At 43.9% G+C, this 21,956-nt stretch overlaps 1 protein-coding gene across 1 annotated transcript; it reads left to right on the top strand.

Moving 5' to 3' along the window:
- The first annotated feature begins 2,097 nt into the window (after positions 1-2,097).
- Positions 2,098-20,788, top strand: LOC146772272 (zinc finger MYM-type protein 1-like). Its single transcript, XM_085636986.1, has 3 exons — positions 2,098-2,187; positions 2,589-4,434; positions 20,577-20,788. Exons 2-3 carry the CDS (start codon positions 2,628-2,630, stop codon positions 20,786-20,788), a joined length of 2,019 nt encoding a protein of 672 aa, XP_085493112.1. The 5' UTR covers positions 2,098-2,187; positions 2,589-2,627.
- The last annotated feature ends 1,168 nt before the right edge of the window (positions 20,789-21,956 follow it).

Raw genomic sequence — 21,956 nt, 5'->3', positions numbered from 1 at the left:
GCGAGGCGTGCACGGCTGCACAGCACTGAGTGCACCGGCGAAGACTGTTTCACCCAGGTTTATGCGCCGTGTATCATTTCCCCCCCCCCAAAAAAAACCATGAATGGGAGGCTTTTCCAGAAGCTTATGTGGTGACTGCGCACTCCTCAAAGAAGGCAAACTGAGGTGGTGTGACATCTCCGTGCACACTGTCACCAGTACAAGAGAAGTGCGTGTGTGTGTGTGGGGGGGGAGGGGGTGTTGTGGCGTTCAGATAATTAATAGGGGTTCACTGACTGCTTAGGCCAACCTCCGAGTCCCAGCATGTGCTAACAGGCCAGTTTCCAGGCTGGCTTGTTTATAATGAGATATAACGTCACGCGTGCCCCTCATCACCTTTCACACAAAATACTTCTTCTGTCCTTGAAATGCAAATTCAGAGAACTGGCGACATCCTGGTCTCGTGGTCACTGCACGCGTGACACTGTTCACTGCCTGCACGCGTGACACTCCGACCACTGCCTGCACGGGTAACACTGTTTACTGACTGCACGCTTGACACTCTTCACTGACTGCAGGGGTGACACCCTTCACTGTCTGCACGCTCGTCGCTCTTCACTGCCTGCACGGTGACACTCTTCAATGACTACACGCGTGTCACTCTTCACTGCCTGCATGCGTTCACTGTCTGCACGCGTGTCACTCTTCACTGTCTGCAACTGACTCTGTTTACTACCTGCACGCTTGACACTTCACTGACTGCACGGGTGACACTTTTCACTGACTGCACGGGTGACACTCTTCACGCAGTGGCGGTGCGCAGAGGCGTCCGCCATTTTAGGGTTGGCAGTGGCACGGAATGGCGTTGTTGTCGCTGCACGGATCCCTGCGGCTTTCAAAAGTGAGATGCTGAATTTGCAGCCCGGGCCGTGCTCTTTATGAATATGACGTTCGGTTCGGAGAGAGCTTTGCTGGCCGGTACGAGTTATTGCTCTGGGTCTGAGGAAATGGGGTACAGCTGGCTGTGAGGCAGTTCCCTTGGGCTTCTCTACCTGGGCACTAAAACACAGTGCTAGCAAGTTGTCTAGTATCACGTGTGAAAACCTTTCTCATTGCTCGCTCATACTTTGTATTCTTAACTGTAGCCTGCATGAGATGGACACAGTATATGGGGGGGGGGGGGTTAAGAAGGTGGCAACTGTGCACGTAAATTATGCTCCGCTTCAGCTTTGATACCAAAATTAGCACGCCGATTTTCCTACTGTTCAGATTCTTTAGCTTACATTTTTCTGTAAGGCTGCGTCAAGGTGCAGTTTCTTGGGTGGGTTCAAGGCTCTGTTTTGTGTTATCTGTCAGTGACCAAGCTTTCTGTGGAAAAATAAACCCATGGTACTGCACACTTTTGTTTTTATGCAGATTTATATAGCGTGAACTCGACCCGAAGGTATTGGGGCGCTGTACATACGCACCGGTTACATTACACAAGGACACATTCAGGCACGGGGAGGTTAAGTGATTTGCCCAGAATCACAGGATGTGGACGCGAACCCGAGGCTCGAACCCTGGTTTCCAGCCCCAAAGTCGGCAATCAGACTACTAGCCTCAATTAGTTAAGCCCGGTGTTCTATTTGTTTCAGGCACAGAGGAATTTACTGACGCAAACACACTTACACAATACACTCGCTGCCTGGGTTCTGTAGATCCGCCTACACTGCTGGAGCGGAGACTGAATAGGTTCTTGCACATATTTACACTATTTCACTAGTTATGGTTCTCTGCTGCACTTCTTAATGTATTGATTAAAGGATAATTTGAATTTAAAATTGTGATCTATTATATTCCATAAAGATACTGAAAGCTAAAAATCATATCATTATTACATTTAAATGTAAGCAGATTCCAATGGATAATTTTAACGTAGCAGACTAAAAAAAGTCTGGTTTCCCCGAACATCAAACAAAATAAATATTTTAAGAACACTGTAGTTATTTTATGTTAACTTGAAGAACTGACGCTGGTAAAATTCATTGGGATTACTTGTATTTGAAAAGCAATGCTTGTCTAGTTACAGCACGTTATTTTTATTTTCAGCACCTTCCAAAGCTTGACAACCCTTACCAAATTTTTGGTCATATTTCCGGCGAAGAACAAGACCTCCTTTGCTGCTCTTTCACCCCGGCTACGACCCAGCAAACACCAGAGTTAAAGGTAAGGAAACTGAAGCTATTTTTTTTTTAGAGTGGAGTTAGAGGTATGTGTGTGGTCACTGTACATGGTGGTTGGGGTAGGCACACATTCTGAACATTGTACCCTCAGTGGATGGAATTTACTAACACCCTTAGCCCTGTGATTTGGGCAATAACGGTTGTTAACAGCACTATCTATCCCTTGCCTTGTTCAAAGCCCTCAAGCAGTGTCTGTTTCAGTGCCTTCAGCAACCACTATGGCACACAGAGGCAGCAGACAGTAAGGCTGTATTTTTAGCAGTCATGTTGTGCAAAGGGGAGCTGTTGGAGATTTATTGCGATACTGCACAAGATATATGTATTTATACTGCAATTTTATATTATTGCACCGCACCTTATATGTTGTACTTTGATTATTGGCAGGTTTCTTTAATATATATTGGTAAGGCCAGCATCGTCATCATGAATACAGTACAAGAGCTGATTACAAGGTCATTCCAGGCACGGCCACTTCAAGAGAAAATAGATTTAAAGCAATTGGGACCTCATCGGCCTGACCTAAAACTACAGCAAACTTCCCAGGACAGAGGAAAAATGTCCACACGTACATTCTCAAACGCCTGGTACACAAAAGCTGATTGGCTTACAGGGTGCCCATTAAGAAATTCTCTGTTCTGCTTCCCCTGCTTGCTGTTTGGTGGTGAGTTTACTTGGACAAATCAAGGAGTAACAGACTTGAAGCATTTGTCTGAAAAAATAAAGAAGCATTCACGCACAAGAAAGCATATGGAAAACCTGACTAGACTGGGGATGTTGGGGGAAGATGCTCCGATTGAGCAGCAGATAAGTGATGCATACCGCAAAGCAATACAGAAACACAATGAAGCAGTTGATAGGAACAGACAGATTCTATCCAAAATAATTGATTGCATTCGTTTCTGTGGTGCTTTTGAACTGGCATTACGAGGTCATGATGAATCGGAAGGTTCCCCAAATCCTGGAATATTCAAAGGCCTTGTGGATTTAATAGCAAGCATAGACAAGGATATGGAAGCACATTTAGCACGTGCTACAGTCTTTAAGGGCACCTCTAAAACAATACAAAATGAACTTCTTGAGTGTATGCTCGAAATTATGAGAAGCCATATTGTGCAAGAATTGCAAAACACAGACTTTGTGGCTATTCAGGCTGATGACACCACTGATGTGGCCACTAAAACACAGTCCGTATTAGTGTTTCGATACATTGACAATGACAGACAAGTTGTGGAGAGGTTCTATGGTTTCACACATTTAAGAGACTCTAGTGCAGAAACCATTACTGCAGCTATACTGCGTCAACTGAGCTTAATTTTTCCAGAGCTGCCTCAAAAAAAAAAACTTATTGCGCAAAGCTATGATGGTGCGTCCGTAATGAGTGGAAGCCTTAGTGGAGTTCAGAAGAGAATTCGAGATGTGTACCCTAATGCTCATTATGTGCACTGTTACGCTCACCAACTTAATCTTATTATGCAACAGGCAGTATCAAAGATCACCGAGACACGAATTTTCTTTCAGGATATAGGAGGCATGGCAGCATTCTTCTCGCGTTCCCCCAAAAGAACAGAAGCACTTCATGACATTGTAGACAAAAGCGTTCCAAGGGGATCCTCAACTCGTTGGAACTTTAACATCCGTACAGTCAACCTAATCTATGAACATAGAGAGGACCTTCTGAAATGTTTTGAAGCCATAGAAGCCAATGATGAGTTTGATTACAAAAGTCAGATTGAAGCCCATGGCTTTGGTAGAACACTACAAGACAGAGAGTTTCAGTTCTTACTGTATTTATTTCATGATATAATGGTAGCTGTCGACCTGTTATACAATCAGTTACAAGCACGAGAGATAGATACTGTCAAAGTGCAAGTATATACTACTATGTTTGTACAAAGCATAAGCAAAGTGAGAGATGGGGTTGACAATTTAGACAGCAAACTGCCAGAGAAATCTTTTTTCACAAACCGCAGGAAAAACATCACCACTATGGTCCGAATTGCAAAGGAGATCTGTGACATTGTAATTGTGCAGGCACGAGAGCGTTTTTCTTTCACTAAACATTTGGTGAGTGCCACATTATTGCAAAGTCAACAGTTTGCCAAATATGATGAATCCTTCCCGGAGCGTGCTCTGAATGAGGCTGTGGGAGCTTATCCTATGCTCAATAAAGAAGAGCTGAGAACTGAGTTGACTGTACTGTACGGAATGCCTGTGTACCAGAAGGCCACAAGTGCCTTGTCTTTGCTGGCTTTAATCCATAAACTTAATATGGAAAAGTCACTTGGAGAGACAGTGGCTTGACTTAAAATTGTCATAACCACTCCTATGACAACAGTCGAGGCAGAACGATGTTTTTCAGCCTTAAAGAGGATTAAGACATTCCTGAGAAACACCATGCTTGAGGAAAGACTCAATGCTTTGGCAATGCTCTCTGTAGAGAGCAAGCTAGTTCACAAAATCCCGGACTTTAACACTAAAGTTATTGAAAAGTTTGCTGCTCTTAGAGAGAGACGTGCTGATTTCATTTACAAAAAGTAAACAATGTTGAATGCTGCTACTTTGCAACCAGTTTAGTTTGTTAAATAAAAAACATCTGTGAGTGAGGTACTCAGAAATGCATTGTATCTCGAAGTCTGTTATGAAGCTCTGTGGTTATACACTGAATAAGCAGCTACCTATGTTATATGACATCTCTTTATTAATGTTATAACTGCACTTTCACAATTGCTTTATTAACCTTCCTGCTTTCTCAAATTTGCTTGAAAATGCACCATTTCTCTTCTCTTTTTTCAGAATTTTCTCGGGGGGAGAACCCCCCCGAACCCTCCTTATAGGGGTTCGGGCTCGCAAGCTACGCTCGCTCGCAACGGTGAAGTATACCAATCAGATTACGCCCCACCACTTTAAAATGTCACCAGCCGCCCCTGGTCGAGGGGAGTGCCATTAATATGGCTTTCTTCCGAAATATCAATGATTCTTGCCAGGGGGCCCAGGATGTCCAGGACCCTATCTTGGCAGCCTTTTAGAGATCTCTCCATACCCGTCCTAGGGTCTCTTCCGAGCTTGAAAAGGTACTTTATAAGTTCTGGGTCGAGATTTGGGGTTTGAGAAGCTTTATCTCCGATGTTGGGTCGGCAACATTCCGCTCTTAGCAGGTTTCTAGCGTTCCTGTCAAGCGGGTTTCTAAGCCATTTAATGATGAATTTACTCACATGGTCGTGAGGGATCCATTCTGAGCTCCTCGGATGTTTGATGTTAAGAGGAGAGAACATCTCTTGCCCTAGAGGGTCAAGGATGGCATCTTTGGAAGAGAGAGTGAGGTCGTCGTCAAGAGAACTAAACTCTAAATCATCATGGTCTAAGTCTAGGACATATTCGTCAGGTGAATTAGAGGCATCATCAAAGTAAAGATCATCATCATCATTATTGGTATCAGAGAAGTCATTTTGAGCACTTAGATATTTTGTGCCGCGGTGGACACCTTGATATTGTGTGCCGCTTGGGACACCTTTATGCGTTGTGCCGCTGGGGACACCTTTATATGTTGTGCCGCTCGGGACACCCATGGAAAAAGAGGTATGGTGGCCTCTTGTAAAAGTAGAGGTACTAGGACCTCCAGTTCTCTTCGGGAAAAACTCTATGTTATTACATTTATTTGCTCTTTTTCCCTTTATATTAGTGAGATCTTCGTTAGTATGTTGGTCTGTAGTATTGTCCTCATCGGATAGGAAAGATCTTTTAGCAGTGATAACTTTGGACAAGGTTTCCAACATACAGGATCTCATCTCCTCATGGATGATGTCTTTAAAAGTCTCATTATTAAAATTGGGGGTAGGAGCGCTAGCCTCAGCTTTGTCTGAGTCAAAGTCAGACATGGTAAAAGTAAATTATTATTCACCTTTTTTTTTTTTTTATATATAGGTTAATAAATAAATCTAATTTCACTCTCTCCTTTTTTTTTTATATATTAGGATAAAGCTATAAAGTAAAGGTATAAAGTTGAAATAATAATTTGGTAAATGAGGAATAATTATTCCTATGCTTATAACTGCCTTTCTGCTAGAGGCAGGCAAGAAAACATAAAGAAACTGTGCCAGTGGTCAACCGTCCTCCTCCGGTGATTGAAATGCGCTCGAGCGCGATCACCGAAGGTTATTTCCTTGTTGGTTGCCATGGAGCTTAGACGCGTAGGAGGCTGAAGCAGGGACAGCCGGAGGATTTGAGGAATGTTCCCTGGCAACGCGACGACGCTAGCGTCGCGTTGCCAAGGTTCATTCCTTAGATTTCAATGCGACGGTACGATCGGCAAAGTGAGTTAAAAAACGCACTTAGGTTGTGTCGAAATTTAACTAAACCAAATCGGGTAGGGAACGATCGGAAGGTCGCGTGATCATCATCCCACCTCCATAAATTGGAGGAAGGGAGACCGAAACGAAGGGAAGGGAAATGGGGGTAAGTCCCAAAAAACTGAGTTTATGTAAAAGGAGAACGTCCGCAGTGCGTGCTAAAATGGTGAATAAAACCAGTACAATCTCAGTAATAATATGAGAAATATGTTAGGATAAGCTATGTAAAAGAGTCGTAATACAACAGGCTATGTAAAAGATCAGATACATAGAACAAGAACAAATAGGTATAAAATATCAATACAATATCAGTAAAATATCAGTAAAATACAGTTAAAATGTAGTAAGAGAAGGAATGTAAAGGATAACTTATCTGCCTGGAGCCGCATTTAAAAGAGGCAGAATACTGTGGGCTCATGCCTTTTATTGTTGTTAATGTTCTATTTGGAATACTTCCTTTGTGACGTATGCGGCTGCTTGGTGACGCAATTAAAAGTGTAAGCATAATTGTCTTGTAATGAAATCTGGCTAAAAACAACCCCGGGCTGTTCTTGTACCCCTGGGGGATTCAATAAAATTGCCGCTGTGACCCTAGCGCTGAGAATGCTGTCAATATCTGCTCTCAGGCACTATATTTTGGCAAAATAATCCATTTGAGATATCTATTGTTGTTTTGTATTTTTTCCACACTATGTTATTCATGAATGCGGCACAGTGTGCATATTGAACTGCAAATGTCTTAGTGCAAGTGTTTAAATGTCTGTAATCTAAAACTAGAAGATATGAATTGTCTGGTTTTGATACTGAAAACAATGGGTTATTAATTTGAGAGGTGCATATTTCAATCCCCCCTCTGATATTCAAGTTGATCTAAGATCTCCCTGACCTGTTTTTTTGCTTCTTGCTTTATAGGATACTGCCTTTGTGCAGTTGGAGGGTTTTTAGTGTAATATTGTGGTGGGTTGAATCCTCATCTCATCCAACATGGTTTTTGTATAACGCTGGAGCCTGGGCTACCGCCCACTCCAGCGCATATGTATATTTTAAGTGTTTTTGAACGTGGTCAGAAAATGCTAGTAAGATTACTGTTTCTCCCCATGGGCAATCCATGACAAATGCTGGCGGCCAAACTTGTTCAGCTAACAAAATATCATAGCCAAACGTCAGGTTCTCCCAAAATAGACCTCTAACTGTAGTACATTTGTCCCCCTCCATCTGGAGTGTTTTTCATACAATTTATGTGGGACACTCACCCTAGTATCAGGTGTTTCCACCGTGATATAATCATTCAAGTCCGCTGTCACAAGAAATTCCATCAGATTCTGGCGAGCTATTGTTACTTCTGCCGCACTGTCTAGCATCTATTTCTAAAGACAGTGGTCCCTAGACAAGGATTAATGAGAGCAAACAATAAATATAGACCCAATCAGTACTATATTTTACAGCTGTCCAGTCGGACAGGTGTTTTTAATATATAGTTGCTAAAATATACACAAAATTCAGCAAGAAACAAATAAAGTGGGACACAAGCCTGTATCCAACTTGGTGGGAAGGACGCACAACATGAAAAAATAAGGCTAAGGCAGAGTAAATTGTTTGTATGAGACACATTTTGGTAGGACAAACAAATTATAGTGGAGACACCATTACACATAATAAGTATTAAATAAAGAAGTGTACATGGCGTACAACAAGTCGATGGCGTTTTGATCCTAACAAAGGATATAGGATCATCATCAGGACATTAACAATGGTATGCCTGTATACATTTTGCCTAGATCCAGGTCAGAGTGACTTGGAGGAGGTTTGTTTCAGGCGAAGATCGAGTAGAAGTCCAGCCCAAGTACAAGGAGAGTAAAGGGTGCAGACAGTCGCGGCCGAGGTCTGTACAGTTGGATGTTGGGTCAGAGTCGACCTACTAAAGGATGTAACCTCTTCAAGGAGGCGATTGAAATGTTTGTGCCGTGGAGCGGTCTCGAAATCAGAGTGGCCTATTGCAGTGAGCTGCTGTAGATCAGGGACGGCAAGCTAGTAACCTGTGGGCCACGTCCGCGGTCTCTATTGACAAGGAATGTGGTCGAGGCCAATCTGTGAACAACCTCTGTTACAGCATGTAACATCCCCGATCCCGACAGGCAAGACATGCTGTAACAGAGGTCATTATCCGTGTCCTCAGTCATTGTTTTAGAGGCGAATAACTATTCCAGGAAGTTCAAGATAAGGTGTTTGCACAATTTTAGGAACTTTGTGTCCTTTAAGCTTGATTAACCAACAGCCAATAAATAGGATGTTTGCCTACTCACAAGTGGCGGAATTTAGCGTACCCACTCCAGACGTCTGGTATTTTGTAAATAGGGATTTCTGAGAATAGCACGACTGAACTTCTCTGATTCTACTGTTAAATATGTACCCAACCAACATTGGCGGCGCCATGTTGTGTAGTTCCTATATGACCTATGCAGGATCTGCACGTTTGGATAACATAAACTGTGGGACTGGTGGCAGACTGATTCCGTGCACCCCCACCGGTTATGTTAGCCTGTCTGTATCAGCTAGCTCACAGTGCCTTATATAATCTCCTCTTACTAAGGAAAGAATAGATTCTGGCAACCTCAGAACATGACAACACAGATCCCTCAGGACAATGGAAACAATGTACTACCTTTCGCCCAGTCACAAGTGCTTACCTAGTTTCTCTCAGAGAGATAGACTGAATAGAAGAAGCTGGGCGTTTTCAATAATCATTTATTGAACAGTTTTCATTCTGGTGTAGACTAGATGTACTGCAACAACCGTTAGACAGTATAAGATATAAATGATTAACAGTACTATGAAAGTGAAAGGATGGTATAGTTCTACCATCTTACTAAAATCATGAATACATTCAAGTTATAAAACACATGATAAAAGATGCGTACTCCTACGATGCCTCCCTATTGTCGTGTACCCCACAAGTCTTACCTGCTGCTTGCGAAGTAATCTCGCAGAGACGACATGAGCTATCGTCCCCGTACCCACCTTACCCCAGCTGAGACGTGTACACAAACCAGGATGGAGATGGGCTAGGGGAAGGAAGCTAGAGATGATGGGAATGGTGTCCAGAAGACCAGAAGAGGACCTCTCTCTATTCGGGGAGTGACAGTGAATCCGGCTGGTAGGGAAGATAAGGGGAGACCTTGTTACAACGGGCACAGACAAACCCTCCTCTTGTTCATTCCTTACACACATGCGGAAACAGTAATTACCTTGCAATTAGAAACACCATATATAGAGGTCATCTGCATAAACAGAGCATGAAATAGCGCTCTTGCGCGGTCAAGCCTAAACGAAAATAAAGCGCTCCAGCGTGGTACAGTACAAAGTAACAAGCGCTCCTGCGCATTTACAGACCAACAAGACTAAAGCGCTCCACCACGGTGCAGTGCAACATAATAAGCGCTCCTGTGCGGTGCAAAGGGATACAGACAAAAGCGTTCCAGCGCGGTACATACAAAATAACAAGCGCTCCTGCGCGGTGCAGCAGGAAACAGACCAGGCGCTCCTGAGCATTTCTATACCAAATAACCTAATCCCAAAAGAACGTGTGAACAATCCAGGGTCAAGAACACTGTCAAATTCACAGCCCTGCGCGCCAGCAATGGATGGAAAACCAAGGCTTTGGCAAAGTAGTGTGCGCTAGCAGGGAAACAGTAGCAATGTCGAAAGGGAAACGAGGCAGTGCTCCAGCGCGGCCTCGGGATACCTAAAAGCGGCGTCCGACGCAGATTCGGGCACCCGAAGAGGGCAAAGGCGTTAATCCGAAGCGCTGAGCCGGCGGGAACCTCTGCGGTTATGCGGTTCCCCCCCGGAAGCGCTGAATGAAGTAGCGATGGTTTCCGGTAGCGGAGAACTGGACCGCTAACCGCATGTATATCGGAATTGAGGAATACTCATTTCCGCATGGTTGAAGGAGCACACACACACAGCAGACAATCGGGGGCAGGGACCCCACCGGAACCATGATGTACCTAAATGTACCTAGCATGGGTGTAGGTGTTAAGCAAAGAATCCCTCTGGAATTTAGTCAACCTCATTACCTTAAGTAAGAGTGTGGGACCCCGTCCTGGTATCGAGCTGGACACCCCACGAGGGATGTTAGACCACTGCGAGCTGGAGTGTTTGCATACAGGAACCTCAGCGTCTCTGGTCAGTGTGTCGGCCGGGAAGTCTCGATCTCCTCTAGCTATCTTAGCAAGATGTGATGTAGATATACCCATAGGTCTCCCCAGGGGTCCTACCTTGCTGTGTTACTGTGTCGGCCTAAGGATGATGTCGGGCCAGAACTTTGTACGTAGATTTTATACAGGAGATGGTAGTCCTGCTGTGCTTCCAAGAACCCTTTCGAGATTTCAAACTAGGGAAAACCCATGTTCTGAATGCAGTGTAATATCTAGGTAAAAGCTCAGTCCCTGTAAACCGTGACAAGTGTAATGTAGGGAGAGAATAAAGGTGAAGGTTAACGAGTTTACTGAGGCCTATATTATAGTACCTATATGGAATATAACACCTTATTGGAAGAGACAACATGATAATATGAGTTGTACCTTTATACATGTCACACAATGTCATTTGCTTTACCTCCTTGTAAGTTGTATTTGTATTCTGTTTGTCTGCATGTGTCTGGTGGCCACTTCAGCTCCAGACACACATTCTGGTCCATGATAAGGGACATTCTGGTTAATAGGATGGTCTTATGCAAGAAACATGATGACTTTGTTGTTATTTATTTATGCATTATTTCCTTCTTTCCAAATAGGTTGGCCAGCCAACACCAAGACAAGTGGTACCACTCATAGGGTACTTGTATCGAAACAATTGGGGGGTAGGAAAATTCACCCATTATTTTATGCCTGAAGAAGCGTCATGCATCCTTTTTGACCACTAGGGGCGCAAAACATGTTGACCGGAGTTTGACCCTGGCATGGGTGCAAACGTCACACTACTAGAGTACATCATTACTCCATTAGTAGCACTAACCTATGAGGTTTTTTTATCTGACCGGGGTGTCAAGGTATTAAATGTTTTGGTGATGTCCCCAATCAGTTTTAATTCACATCATAGCACACCCAACACCACCCCACTTAGATATTACTTACACTCATCAAACAGCAAAAAAACAAAAGATCTCTGCTAAAGTGGCCCTTCGCATAGGGCATTGCAGCGCCGGCCTGATGAGGAGCAACCACCTTATGATGAAGCATGACATCCCTTGTTGACTGTTTCTCTCGATCTGTCCAGTTTTGATAGAGCTCCTCTTCTCCTTTCCTAGTTAGGAACAATGACTCCTAGTTTTTGCATTTATATGCAATAGGTACCCACTCTCCTTATGCATTCAGTTGTAGTAGGACTGCCCTAAGCCCCACCAGACTGGTGTCCACGATGAGCTCTGTTTTGCTTCTTGGGCTAAAATTGGCCATTGTGGCCCCTTGTAACTATTCCTTCTTGACTTCATTGAATGCTCGCGGTGCCACGGAGGACCACTCCCTGGGAGTGTCCTCCTTGGTCAATGCTCTCACCGGTTCTGAAATGGTCGCTAGCTGGGGAATTAACCTACCACAATAGTTGGCCATCCCCAGAAAGCTGCAGACTTCCGTCTGATTCTGTGCGATGGCAGCAGCTCTGATGGCCTCAACCTTCAGTGGATCTACCTGTAGTCCATCCTTGGAGAACCGGTATCCAAAGAATACCACTTAATTGGCATAAAAAGAGCATCTGTTTTTGTGCAGTGTCAGTCCTTGCTCCACCAAGCGCTGCATGGTTGCTCTCAAACATAGATGATGCTCTTCCAGTGTGTGCGAGAAAATCAACATGTCATCACTGACATTTATGACTCCAATTAGTCCGGAGAGGACTTCCCGTAAGGTGTTCTGGAATACCTCAGCTGCCAAGGAAATCCCAAACCTGAGTTTCTTAAACCGTTGCAGACTCACATGTGTCGAAAAAGTTGTTATATATCAACAGGATTCTTCTACCATCTTCATCTGCTGTCGCACCACCTGTGTCGGGTCAATTTACTCCTCATCATCCGATAGGTGCTTTACCATGCCATGTTTCTTGCTTTTTGAGCCTTCACCCAGCGGTCGACTTGCACTCTAGCACACTTTTGCAAAGTGGTTTGGCTGTCCACACCTCAGTCAGGGGTTCTTTCTTGCTGGGAACCCTTTCGGCAGATGACTGGTGAGCCCACAGTTTCCACACATCTTCTCTCCTTGTTGGGCACTGTCTCCCCCTTGCCCTCTCCCTGGCCACTTTCTTATAGCATCCATGCGTTCCACCTTGACTTTCACGTGACCTGACGTAGACAGGACCGCAGTGTCCCAGGCTAGTGCGGACTCCATTTCGTCAACCCTGGCATTAGCCAACTGACTCCTATTCACCAGCCCTGGTGTTAGCCAACTCATGAGGTCATCCTAGGATAAGTATGTCATCCAGCGAAATTATAGGTTTCTTTAGAATCAACTTTCTGAGGTTGGCAGAGCGGCATCCATGTATGAGTTGTGCTTTGATCTCTATTTGTTATGTTGTTATGTTATGTTATGTGAACAGGCATTTGTAAAGCGCAGCTATCACTCTGAGGAGCATCATGGCGCTAAGTGACTCACTAGATAGACAGGGTAAACAAGGTGGAGAAGTGATTTAGATGAGTGCATTGCATGGTGCATCAGGGGCTGTGAAAATACAGGTTTTCAGGGCATTTCTTAAAAGAGTTTCTGATTGGATAAAACGAAGGTAGTAGGGGAGTTGGTTCCAGGCTTTGGAGCTGATTACTGCAAGAGATTTACCCCCTTTTGAGACACATCTAAACATTGGGGGTTTTAGCAGATTGGCGTTAGATGATCTAAGAATATGGTGAGGTACCTAGCGCGCAAACCTGGGCCGGAGGTAGAGAGGACCCGAGGAATGGAAGATTCTGAAGGCGATTATAATGATCTTGAACAGGATTCTTGTGTGAATTGATAGCCAGTGTAATGCTTCCAAAGCAGCCAATGCTGATAATCTCTTAGGCCATTTTAGTACTAGGCAGGTAGCTGTGTGTTGTACCATCTGGAGTTTGTGTAGGACCAACATTTTGGCGCCCGCATGGAGGCTGTTGCAGTAGTCCAATCTAGATGTAATTAGGGTCACTGGGACTGCCTGTCTTGCCCTGGTCGGTAGTAAGTCAAATAACTTTTTAAGTGATTTCATCATGTGAAAGCAGGTCCCAGCTACTGCTAATCATTGCTGGTGGAAAGATAGTGTTGCATCAAATTTGACTCCCAAATTTCTGGCTACCTTTACTGTATTAGGCGGAGGGGGGATGTCAAATGGCCACCATAAACTGGTGGAGAAGGTGTTCCCTTTCCCCACAGGCATGATTTCTGTCTTTTCTGAATTGCATTTTAGGTGGTTGGCTTTCATCCAGTGATAAACCGCTGCATGACATTGACAGAGGTTTTCTTCCGCCAGTGTGGTGTTTTTTTTAGAACCAAGACGAGCTGTGTGTCGTCTGCATATGAGATGGTCTCGATGTTAAAGGACGATATCAGACTAATCAATGGGGCCGTATAGGCATTAAAGAGCAATGGGCTGAGGATGGACCCATGTGGAACCCCAGAGAGCAGGGGTTTTCTGCTGATTGATATTGCCCAAGGGTGATGACTTGTCTGCGGTTTTGTAGAAACAATTTGAGCCAGGCCAGGGCAAGATGAGAGCTGCCGTAGGATTCAAGACGCTCCAAGAGGATGGCATGTGAGGCTGAGTCGAATACGGCCGATAGGTCTAATAAGACCAAATCAGCATTCTTTCCTTGATCAAGGGCGGCTTTAAGGGATTCAGCAGCGTACCAGAGGGCTGATTCCGTAGAGTGCTGAGGCCTAAAACCTGATTGGTTAGGGTGTAAGATATTGGCTCCTTCCAGGTAAGTCATAAGTTGGGAATTAACTTGCTTTTCAGTGATTTTGCTTAGACATGGGAGTAGGGAGATGGGTCGAGGTTGGTAAGGGTGGTGGGATCGGTGAGTTGTTTTTTTTGGAGCGGTTTCAACCGCTGCCAGCTTCCAATCATTAGGAACTTTGGCAAGTGACAGGGAAGCATTTATTATCTTATTTATGACTGGATTGACAGTGTCTATCATTACATGTAGAAATGAGGGAGGGACAAGGGTCGAAAGGTGACCCTGATTTGACAGCAAGAGTCGCCTGGCGAGTTTGATCAATGCTAAAAGACCCAAACTTTTGAGGGCCGGTCTGTTTTAATCTAAAACAACATTATTGTTAATGGAGAAGACAGGGGGTGCTGGGCTATCTTGTTGTAGTGACTGGACCTTCTGTTCAAAATAATCAGCTATATGGTAGCAGAGAGACTGTGATGGGGGGATCTCTTGTTTTAGGAATATGGGATTATTGAAGGAGTTGACTATCTTCAAGATAGTTTTTTGATTTGAGTGTGCCAACTTGAGCATTTTGGTAAAGTAATATTTTTAGGCTGCTTTAATTTGTTGGTGGTAGTTTTTAAGAGCTGTTTTGAACTTGGTTAATTCAGCCTGTTCAAAATTTTGTCGCCATCTACTTTCCAGGATCCTGCAGTGGCTATGTATTTCTTTCAAGTTTTGGGTGTACCATGGGGCGGGGGGTTTCTTGAGCGGTCGGTTGTTTTGTGAGCCAGAGGACGCAAAGCGGTCCCTCACGATGGACATCCTTTGCGTAAAGTGTTGATTGTCTACTACAGGATCCCCTGACAACTTAGGTCCTCAAACTAATGCTTCTCAAATAAGATCGGGCAAGCCTGCCATATCCTTCCACCTGGGCTTGGTGTTATGAGTGGTGAGGGTGCGTCCCTTGCAGATTTTCATGCGCTGGTATCTGATTTTCTAAGTGTATCAGCTTGTGATCAGACCAGATTAGGCTAACTGGCGCCTTGACTGTAAGGGACGTGAGATTGGAGCAGATACCATCCAGTGTGTGCCTGCGTTATGGGTGGGGGGGAGTATCTGTTGTTCCTGGCCGAGTGTATCCATAATTTCCCTGAAATGTATTGCACCGGGTCGTTTAGTATGTCTAGGTGGATGTTAATATCTCCTAGCAGGGTGAAATTAGAGAATCTGAGAGTCCATGAGATCTTAATATCTCCAATACTATCCGGAAAAGTTTTATAGGGGCCTGGTGGGCAGTAGAGTAGGGCTCCTGCAAAGGCTAAGGAGTCCTCTATGCAGAAACAGAAACCGATACTTTCTGCACCTCTGAGGTCCGATATTTCAAATACTGAGCATTTCAGTGAGCTGTGATAGATAATCGCTAGGCCCCCTCCTCGTTGCACTGGTCTATCTAGTCTATAAATATGTTAGCCAGGAGGGAGGGCACGGATGATCTCTGGATTGCACCAGGCTTTGAGCCAGGTTTCTGTTAGGAAGAGGCAATCTAGGTTGTCGTTTAGGATTAGGTCATAGATGTTTCGGGCATGTTTGCATAATGATCAAGCATTAATAAGACCACCTTGCAGGTGGGTCAGGTTAGGACAGTTGCTGATCAATGTGTCCTGTGTGGTCTTAAGGATTGTTTTGCAGTGCATACAGCAGATTGGACGCTTCCAGTTTGCAGCATCAAGAGAGTTGTTACAGTTTTGAGGGTTGTTATTAAGGGCCAGAAGAGAGTCTCTTGTGATATAGTTACCTGGTCAAAAATGGCCAGCATTTCTGGTGCTGGACGCGTTCCGGGCACGGACAGGCACAGACGGGCTTGCCTTTGGCGCGCCAGTGCATGTGCTGACCAACTTGCACAGTCACACGAAAAACATGTCAATGGATTCGCCTTCCTGTTCGTGTGCCTGTCGCAATTTGAAATGTTCGTAATCCGGATTTAATTGAGGGTCGAAATGTTTATTCGGCATCCTCACTGCTGCTTCAAAGTCACCATCAGCCCCAGTAAGTCCTAAAATAGTTCATAGAGTTCCTCCCCTCCCACGTGCAACATCCGTTTCACAAAAATAGTGTTGGAACCGCCTAATCCACTTTCTCCATCTTGACGCCGCTGTCGCTGGGTCAACCAGTTGGCTGAACAGCACTAGCGTCGCAATGGCAGGGTGCGAGCAGCATTCTGTTTTTGGCTCCGCCTAATTATGTGCTTGAATCGACATTTCTGTCAGTGGTGCCAGATCTCATCCACAATACCACTTGCCACAATGTCCTGCACTCTCACCTACCCCTTTTGCAGTAGTATACCATGGGGAGAAGAAGAGACTGCTAACACTATTGCATCCTGCAAGAAACAACCAACATCTTCATACCCGATACCCATCTCCATGAAATTAAACAGAGGAGTGGGGGCCAGCTTTGCAGAGAGTTCCTGTGTAGACACAAATCCATTGTCTTGTCAAACCAGGAAGGGCTTGAAGGCTAAATTGCACCCCAGACGCAGGAATAGGGAGTTTCCAGAGAACTGGATAATTCAGCCCCTCTGATGAGTTGACACACCCAAGGGTGATCCCTACTTGGACCTCATTTACACTAAACTCGCCCACCTAAATAGCAGAGCTGAAAAGTATTGCCAGTCCTGAATGCTAAGCCTGCTTCCAGCAGTTCAGACAAAAAATACAGTTTCCATGATCCAGGTTTCCCTGTAACACTCCAACTTGACTTCCTCATGGAGGATGCTATCTTTTGACAGTACCCTCTGCCTTTGCTCGGTGTATAAGGGATGAAGCAACTCCTGAACTTCCTAAGACTGTCCACCGTCACCAGAGATCCACCATGCCCTCGGATTCAAAGGGCCACATGTATGAAGCCTTTTTGAGTTCGCAAATGGGCCAATGGGCAGAATCGGCCCGTTCGTGAACCCAAAAAAGGGATTGCACATGTATCAAACCCAAATTGCGATTCAGTAACCTGTTACCGAATTGCAAATTGGGTTTTGCGATTCAGTATTAGGAAGGGGCGTGTTTAGGGCGTCCCTTCTTAATACCGAATTGCATCGGTATGTATGAATGTTTTGCGACCGAAATGCGGTTGCAAAAGTTTGCACCTACGTCAAGTAGGTGGTAACCCATGTGTAAATGGGAAGGGGTCCCCAAGGGACCCCTTCCCCTTTGTGAATGTTTTTAAAGCATTTTTTAAGAGCAGGCAGTGGTCTCACAGACCACTGCCTGCTCTTAAAAAATGAATGGAAAACTTTTCTTTTTTTTTCAAAACGCAACACGTTTTCCTTTAAGGAACACGGGCTGCTTTACAAAAACAAAGGTTTATTTATTAAAAAGCAATCACAGACATGGTGGTCTGCTGACCTCGTCAGGCCACCATCCCTGTGATTTTTGCGATTCGAAGGGGGTTGCAAATTGCGATCTACCTCAATAATATTAACGAGGTAGGTTGGTTTGCAACCCACTATGAATCGGTATATGAAACTCATGGAGTTTCATACATTGGACATTGGGATTACATAATTGCGATTCTCAGGAAATCGCAAATAGGTAATCTCAAATTCCAATTTTGATACATGTGGCCCAAAGGGCGTTCAAGCACCAAAAGTAAGATAATTCCTGACAATCCTTCAGGATAGAGTAAAAGCAGGGGAAGGGAACCGGTCAGTCCTGTGATACCTCCAGAAGTGCTGGAAACCACACATGCTACCTCAAAATCTGAGTCACCAAGACCAGGTTGGTGAACTGATATGTCGCTTCAGCTACAACTATGGTTATTATTGCAAATAGTGGCAGGCATACTACCAGGCCGCAGACAGGTTCTGCTTGAAGGGCTTTACTGCCCGAGGCAAATCCATCTATTTTGCATGGTCACACCAGATATTCCAAATTTTTCTAGACCCTATTTTGGCTAGTTTTTGAACTTTTTGCTCTTTACCTCTCCTAAACAGGAGTAAAGTGCCTGCTCTCCCCTTTAAGCATGGTTAATTTGCCTTTCCCGTAACTGACATATTTAACTAGACTGTAAGGCCCTAGTATATACACTGAATGCTCAAACGTTAAGCGCCACCTATGGCCTGCAGCACCTATTGTACCATCCACACAGGGAGCCTGTAAAACATGGCTTCAGGCCTGACTGCAGTAGCCTAAAAATCTGCTGTCAAACCTGTACTATAGCAACCAGGGGGTTTAGCTCAAGTTAATTTACTGACTTTGGGGTTCACCCTGACAAGGTAATTTCATTATTCCCCAAATAATACCCTAGTTTCTTAAACTGCTGTTGTTCCCATCCACATCATCCTCTGACATTTCCCCATCTTCTGTTCCTCCCTTCCCTCCAAAGGGATTGCACTCAAAGGGAGATAGATTAAAGAAAACCAATTTGTTATCAGCACAGGGGTTGGCAGCCTCCTGGTTGGCAGATACAGATCTTAACATGCAGACACTTTTACTTACTTATGATGAAGGCGCGTCACACTTTCCGGGTGCCATGTTAGATCGAAAGGATTGCTACTGCCTTCACCCTCATGGCTGGAGCTTCTTGGTTCGTATATTCTTCTTCCCCTGCAAGAAGGGGTTTAGAAAACCACTGACAGTCAGGATTTGCCTGTTCAAGTGATTCAAGGTCTCACTCACAGCCCTTGACACCAACAAGTCTACCCCCAGGAAGAGATATTCCTTCGGAACAAACTCTCCATCTTCCACCTGTCCACATTGGGAATTCTGGTGGTTTACCATGGAGGCCATACTCTGCCTTATAGCAGGAAGGGACGGCACAAAACATCCACAGAAACTGTTCCCAAGGGAAATTATTCAAACACCCATTGTGTGTCTCACTTTATTCTTGTACTTCTATCTGTAATAGCCTTGCGGTGACAAGCAGGAGTTTGGGCAGAGTAGAACCTGTGGTCGGCCTAATACAGAAGCCTTGAAAGAATTACCACAGCAGCTTTTTGTCAGTTCTCTAATAGTGGGCAAACTTAGTGCACTGACGTCAAGCATTGCGGAGATAAAAGAGGGAATCGCTCACACACATTGGTTGTGCTGCAGCTCCACCCAGGCACCTGACCAGAAGTCATGGCCTTGCAGAGCCTCGTGTGTGCAATAACTCACTCCAGTGGCCCACTCTTGAAGGCTGGGGGTACCCCGCAGCTGTCTCCGTGAATGGAGCAAGTACCCCAAACAGAAAGTGCTCCTATCAGAAAGAAACAGCACTAACTTTATGTTTGGTATCCATTCTTACCATGAAAGTTATGAACAAACCCAGAAAAGAAGCCACTTATAACGGCTACTGAGCAGCGAAGAAATTGGAATGAGCTAGATCTCCTTAGGAGTTTGTGGACTGTGGTGGGTAGTTACTGAGACCAGCTGTTACATTTTCCCTAGGGTCATTTGGAAATATAGTTTCAAATGTTTGTTACTGTTTAACATTGTGTCGTCTGCTGAGCCAATGAAGAAGAAATATGATGCCTAATCCTCGCCTCCAGTCCTGACATAGAATGTAAAATTCAGTTAATAGTGAGGGGTGGTAGATATTAACAGATCAAACAATGATGCACAGTTTGTGTGCAGAGAGTATGCATGAACTACAAGCCAAGAACAATATCAGTTGACTGTTGTAGAGTAATATTAATCAACAAATGCACTTTTCTCTGGAAAAAACACTGGCCGTTGATATACATTTTGATATTCTGGAGGTGCCATGAGATGGTCCTTGATTAACATGCTGTGCAAATTTTTACATGGCAGTTCCATCTCTGGTTGCTATAATGGTGTTGTGTTATATGGCACTGGTATAGTGCACAACTGTCACTAGTGTACAATCTTGGCACTTAACTTTGCGAAGCAATTTCATGCACACCCAAATGTTTGGTGGAAGAGGCACAGGTTGTAATATGGCGTGAGTGGAAAGAGTTAATTGAGATACAGGAGGATAAACATGGTCTGGTCATTTTGCAGTGAACTTGTCGCTGCTGATGGTCAGGCAATGTGCAATACAGGTATGGGAGAGAAATTGAACCTTTATGCTACAAATTTTCTACATACTTTGATTGCAGTGTATTTGCATGTTTGTTGTGCTATGCGGTTCTCGTAACAGGAGGAGACTACAGAACCTCAGTAAATGGTGTATTAAATCCTACCAGAAAGCTGAAGGTGCAACACAGAGGAAACCCAAGACACCTAAGTAAGGTTTCTCCTCCAGGAGATCTGAAGGCACCGCTGAAAAGAAAACCCAAGTATGGATTGCACCCACAAGCTTTTAACGCGCAGTTCAATTCAGTGAAGATATATGGGGTCAACCCAGAGTAGCTAATGTTTCCACCCACACAAAGTCTCTTACACCTCAATAAATGGTGCATAAGGTCCATCCAAAAGCTGTGAGTTGCAACCAATATATATTAGACACCTCCTTTATGGATTGTATTGACAGTTATAACCTGCTTTGAAGTGATTGCTGCTCTGTTTGTAATAATTGTTTTACTTTTTATATCAAATGTAAAAAAAAAAATCCAGGATTTTACTGACTTTTCATACTTTTTATTACTGGTATTTACAAAAAAATACTAGCACTGCTGGAAAAATCCTGGCGGATGGAAGCACTAGGCCAGATCACGTATTAGCCCTTATTAAACTTCAAGATTGTTGTGCTCGAGCAGAGCTGCGATTTGTGTGTGTAATAGTACTGTTGATCCCTCAGCTAAAATTATTTCGGGATTTATTCAAAATAATAAATATTCCAAGACCATTGATCTAAATTGTTGGTCCAGAAAACAGAAAATGGACTGGGGAGCTCCTTTGGTTACACTGCTGTTCATTAGACCTGCATTCTTGCCCCGTATTTATTTAATATTCTTAGGGATTTCGATTTCATTTTTTACTCATGCGAACATAAATCCACAGATGTTGGGTGGGAAGCATGTTATTGCTATCTATTATGCAGGGGATTTACTGATGCTCTACAGGCTTCTTTTGATTTACAGCGTGCCATGACCAAACGTGCACCGTACAAGAATCTAAAGAAATTAAAAATAAATCTGGATAAAATTTAGATTTTTTAATTTGGCAAATCTCAATTTGTGGTGGGGACTGTACTCTTTAAACACTCCTCTTATGACAATAAACTCATATTGTTGGCTCGGGATTTTAACCAATTACAAAAATGTACTCACCATGGGAATATCTGAGAGCTTGTATTACATCCAAAGAATGTAAATCTAAATTAAAACAAGCAATTTGATGCTATTCATTTAAAGCTCATTTTTAGCACAAACTTAAGAATGTTCATATTCATCTTTGTTAGGTTTCGGTAAGCTTGCTGCCCATCGTTGTGTATGATGGTATCTTAAATCTTTACGGATGCTCATTCCCATAAGTTTGGACCATTTTTTACATCTGCCAACATTATTAAAGGAAATAATAATATTTTTGGTGATCAGAGTTATTATCGTGGACAACAAGCTAAAACTTTAGCCCGTGC

The sequence above is a fragment of the Triturus cristatus genome, chromosome 12, assembly GCF_964204655.1.
Source record: "Triturus cristatus chromosome 12, aTriCri1.1, whole genome shotgun sequence".
NCBI classification, from domain to species: Eukaryota; Metazoa; Chordata; class Amphibia; order Caudata; family Salamandridae; genus Triturus; species Triturus cristatus.
This window is presented reverse-complemented; position numbering and strand designations above follow the sequence as displayed.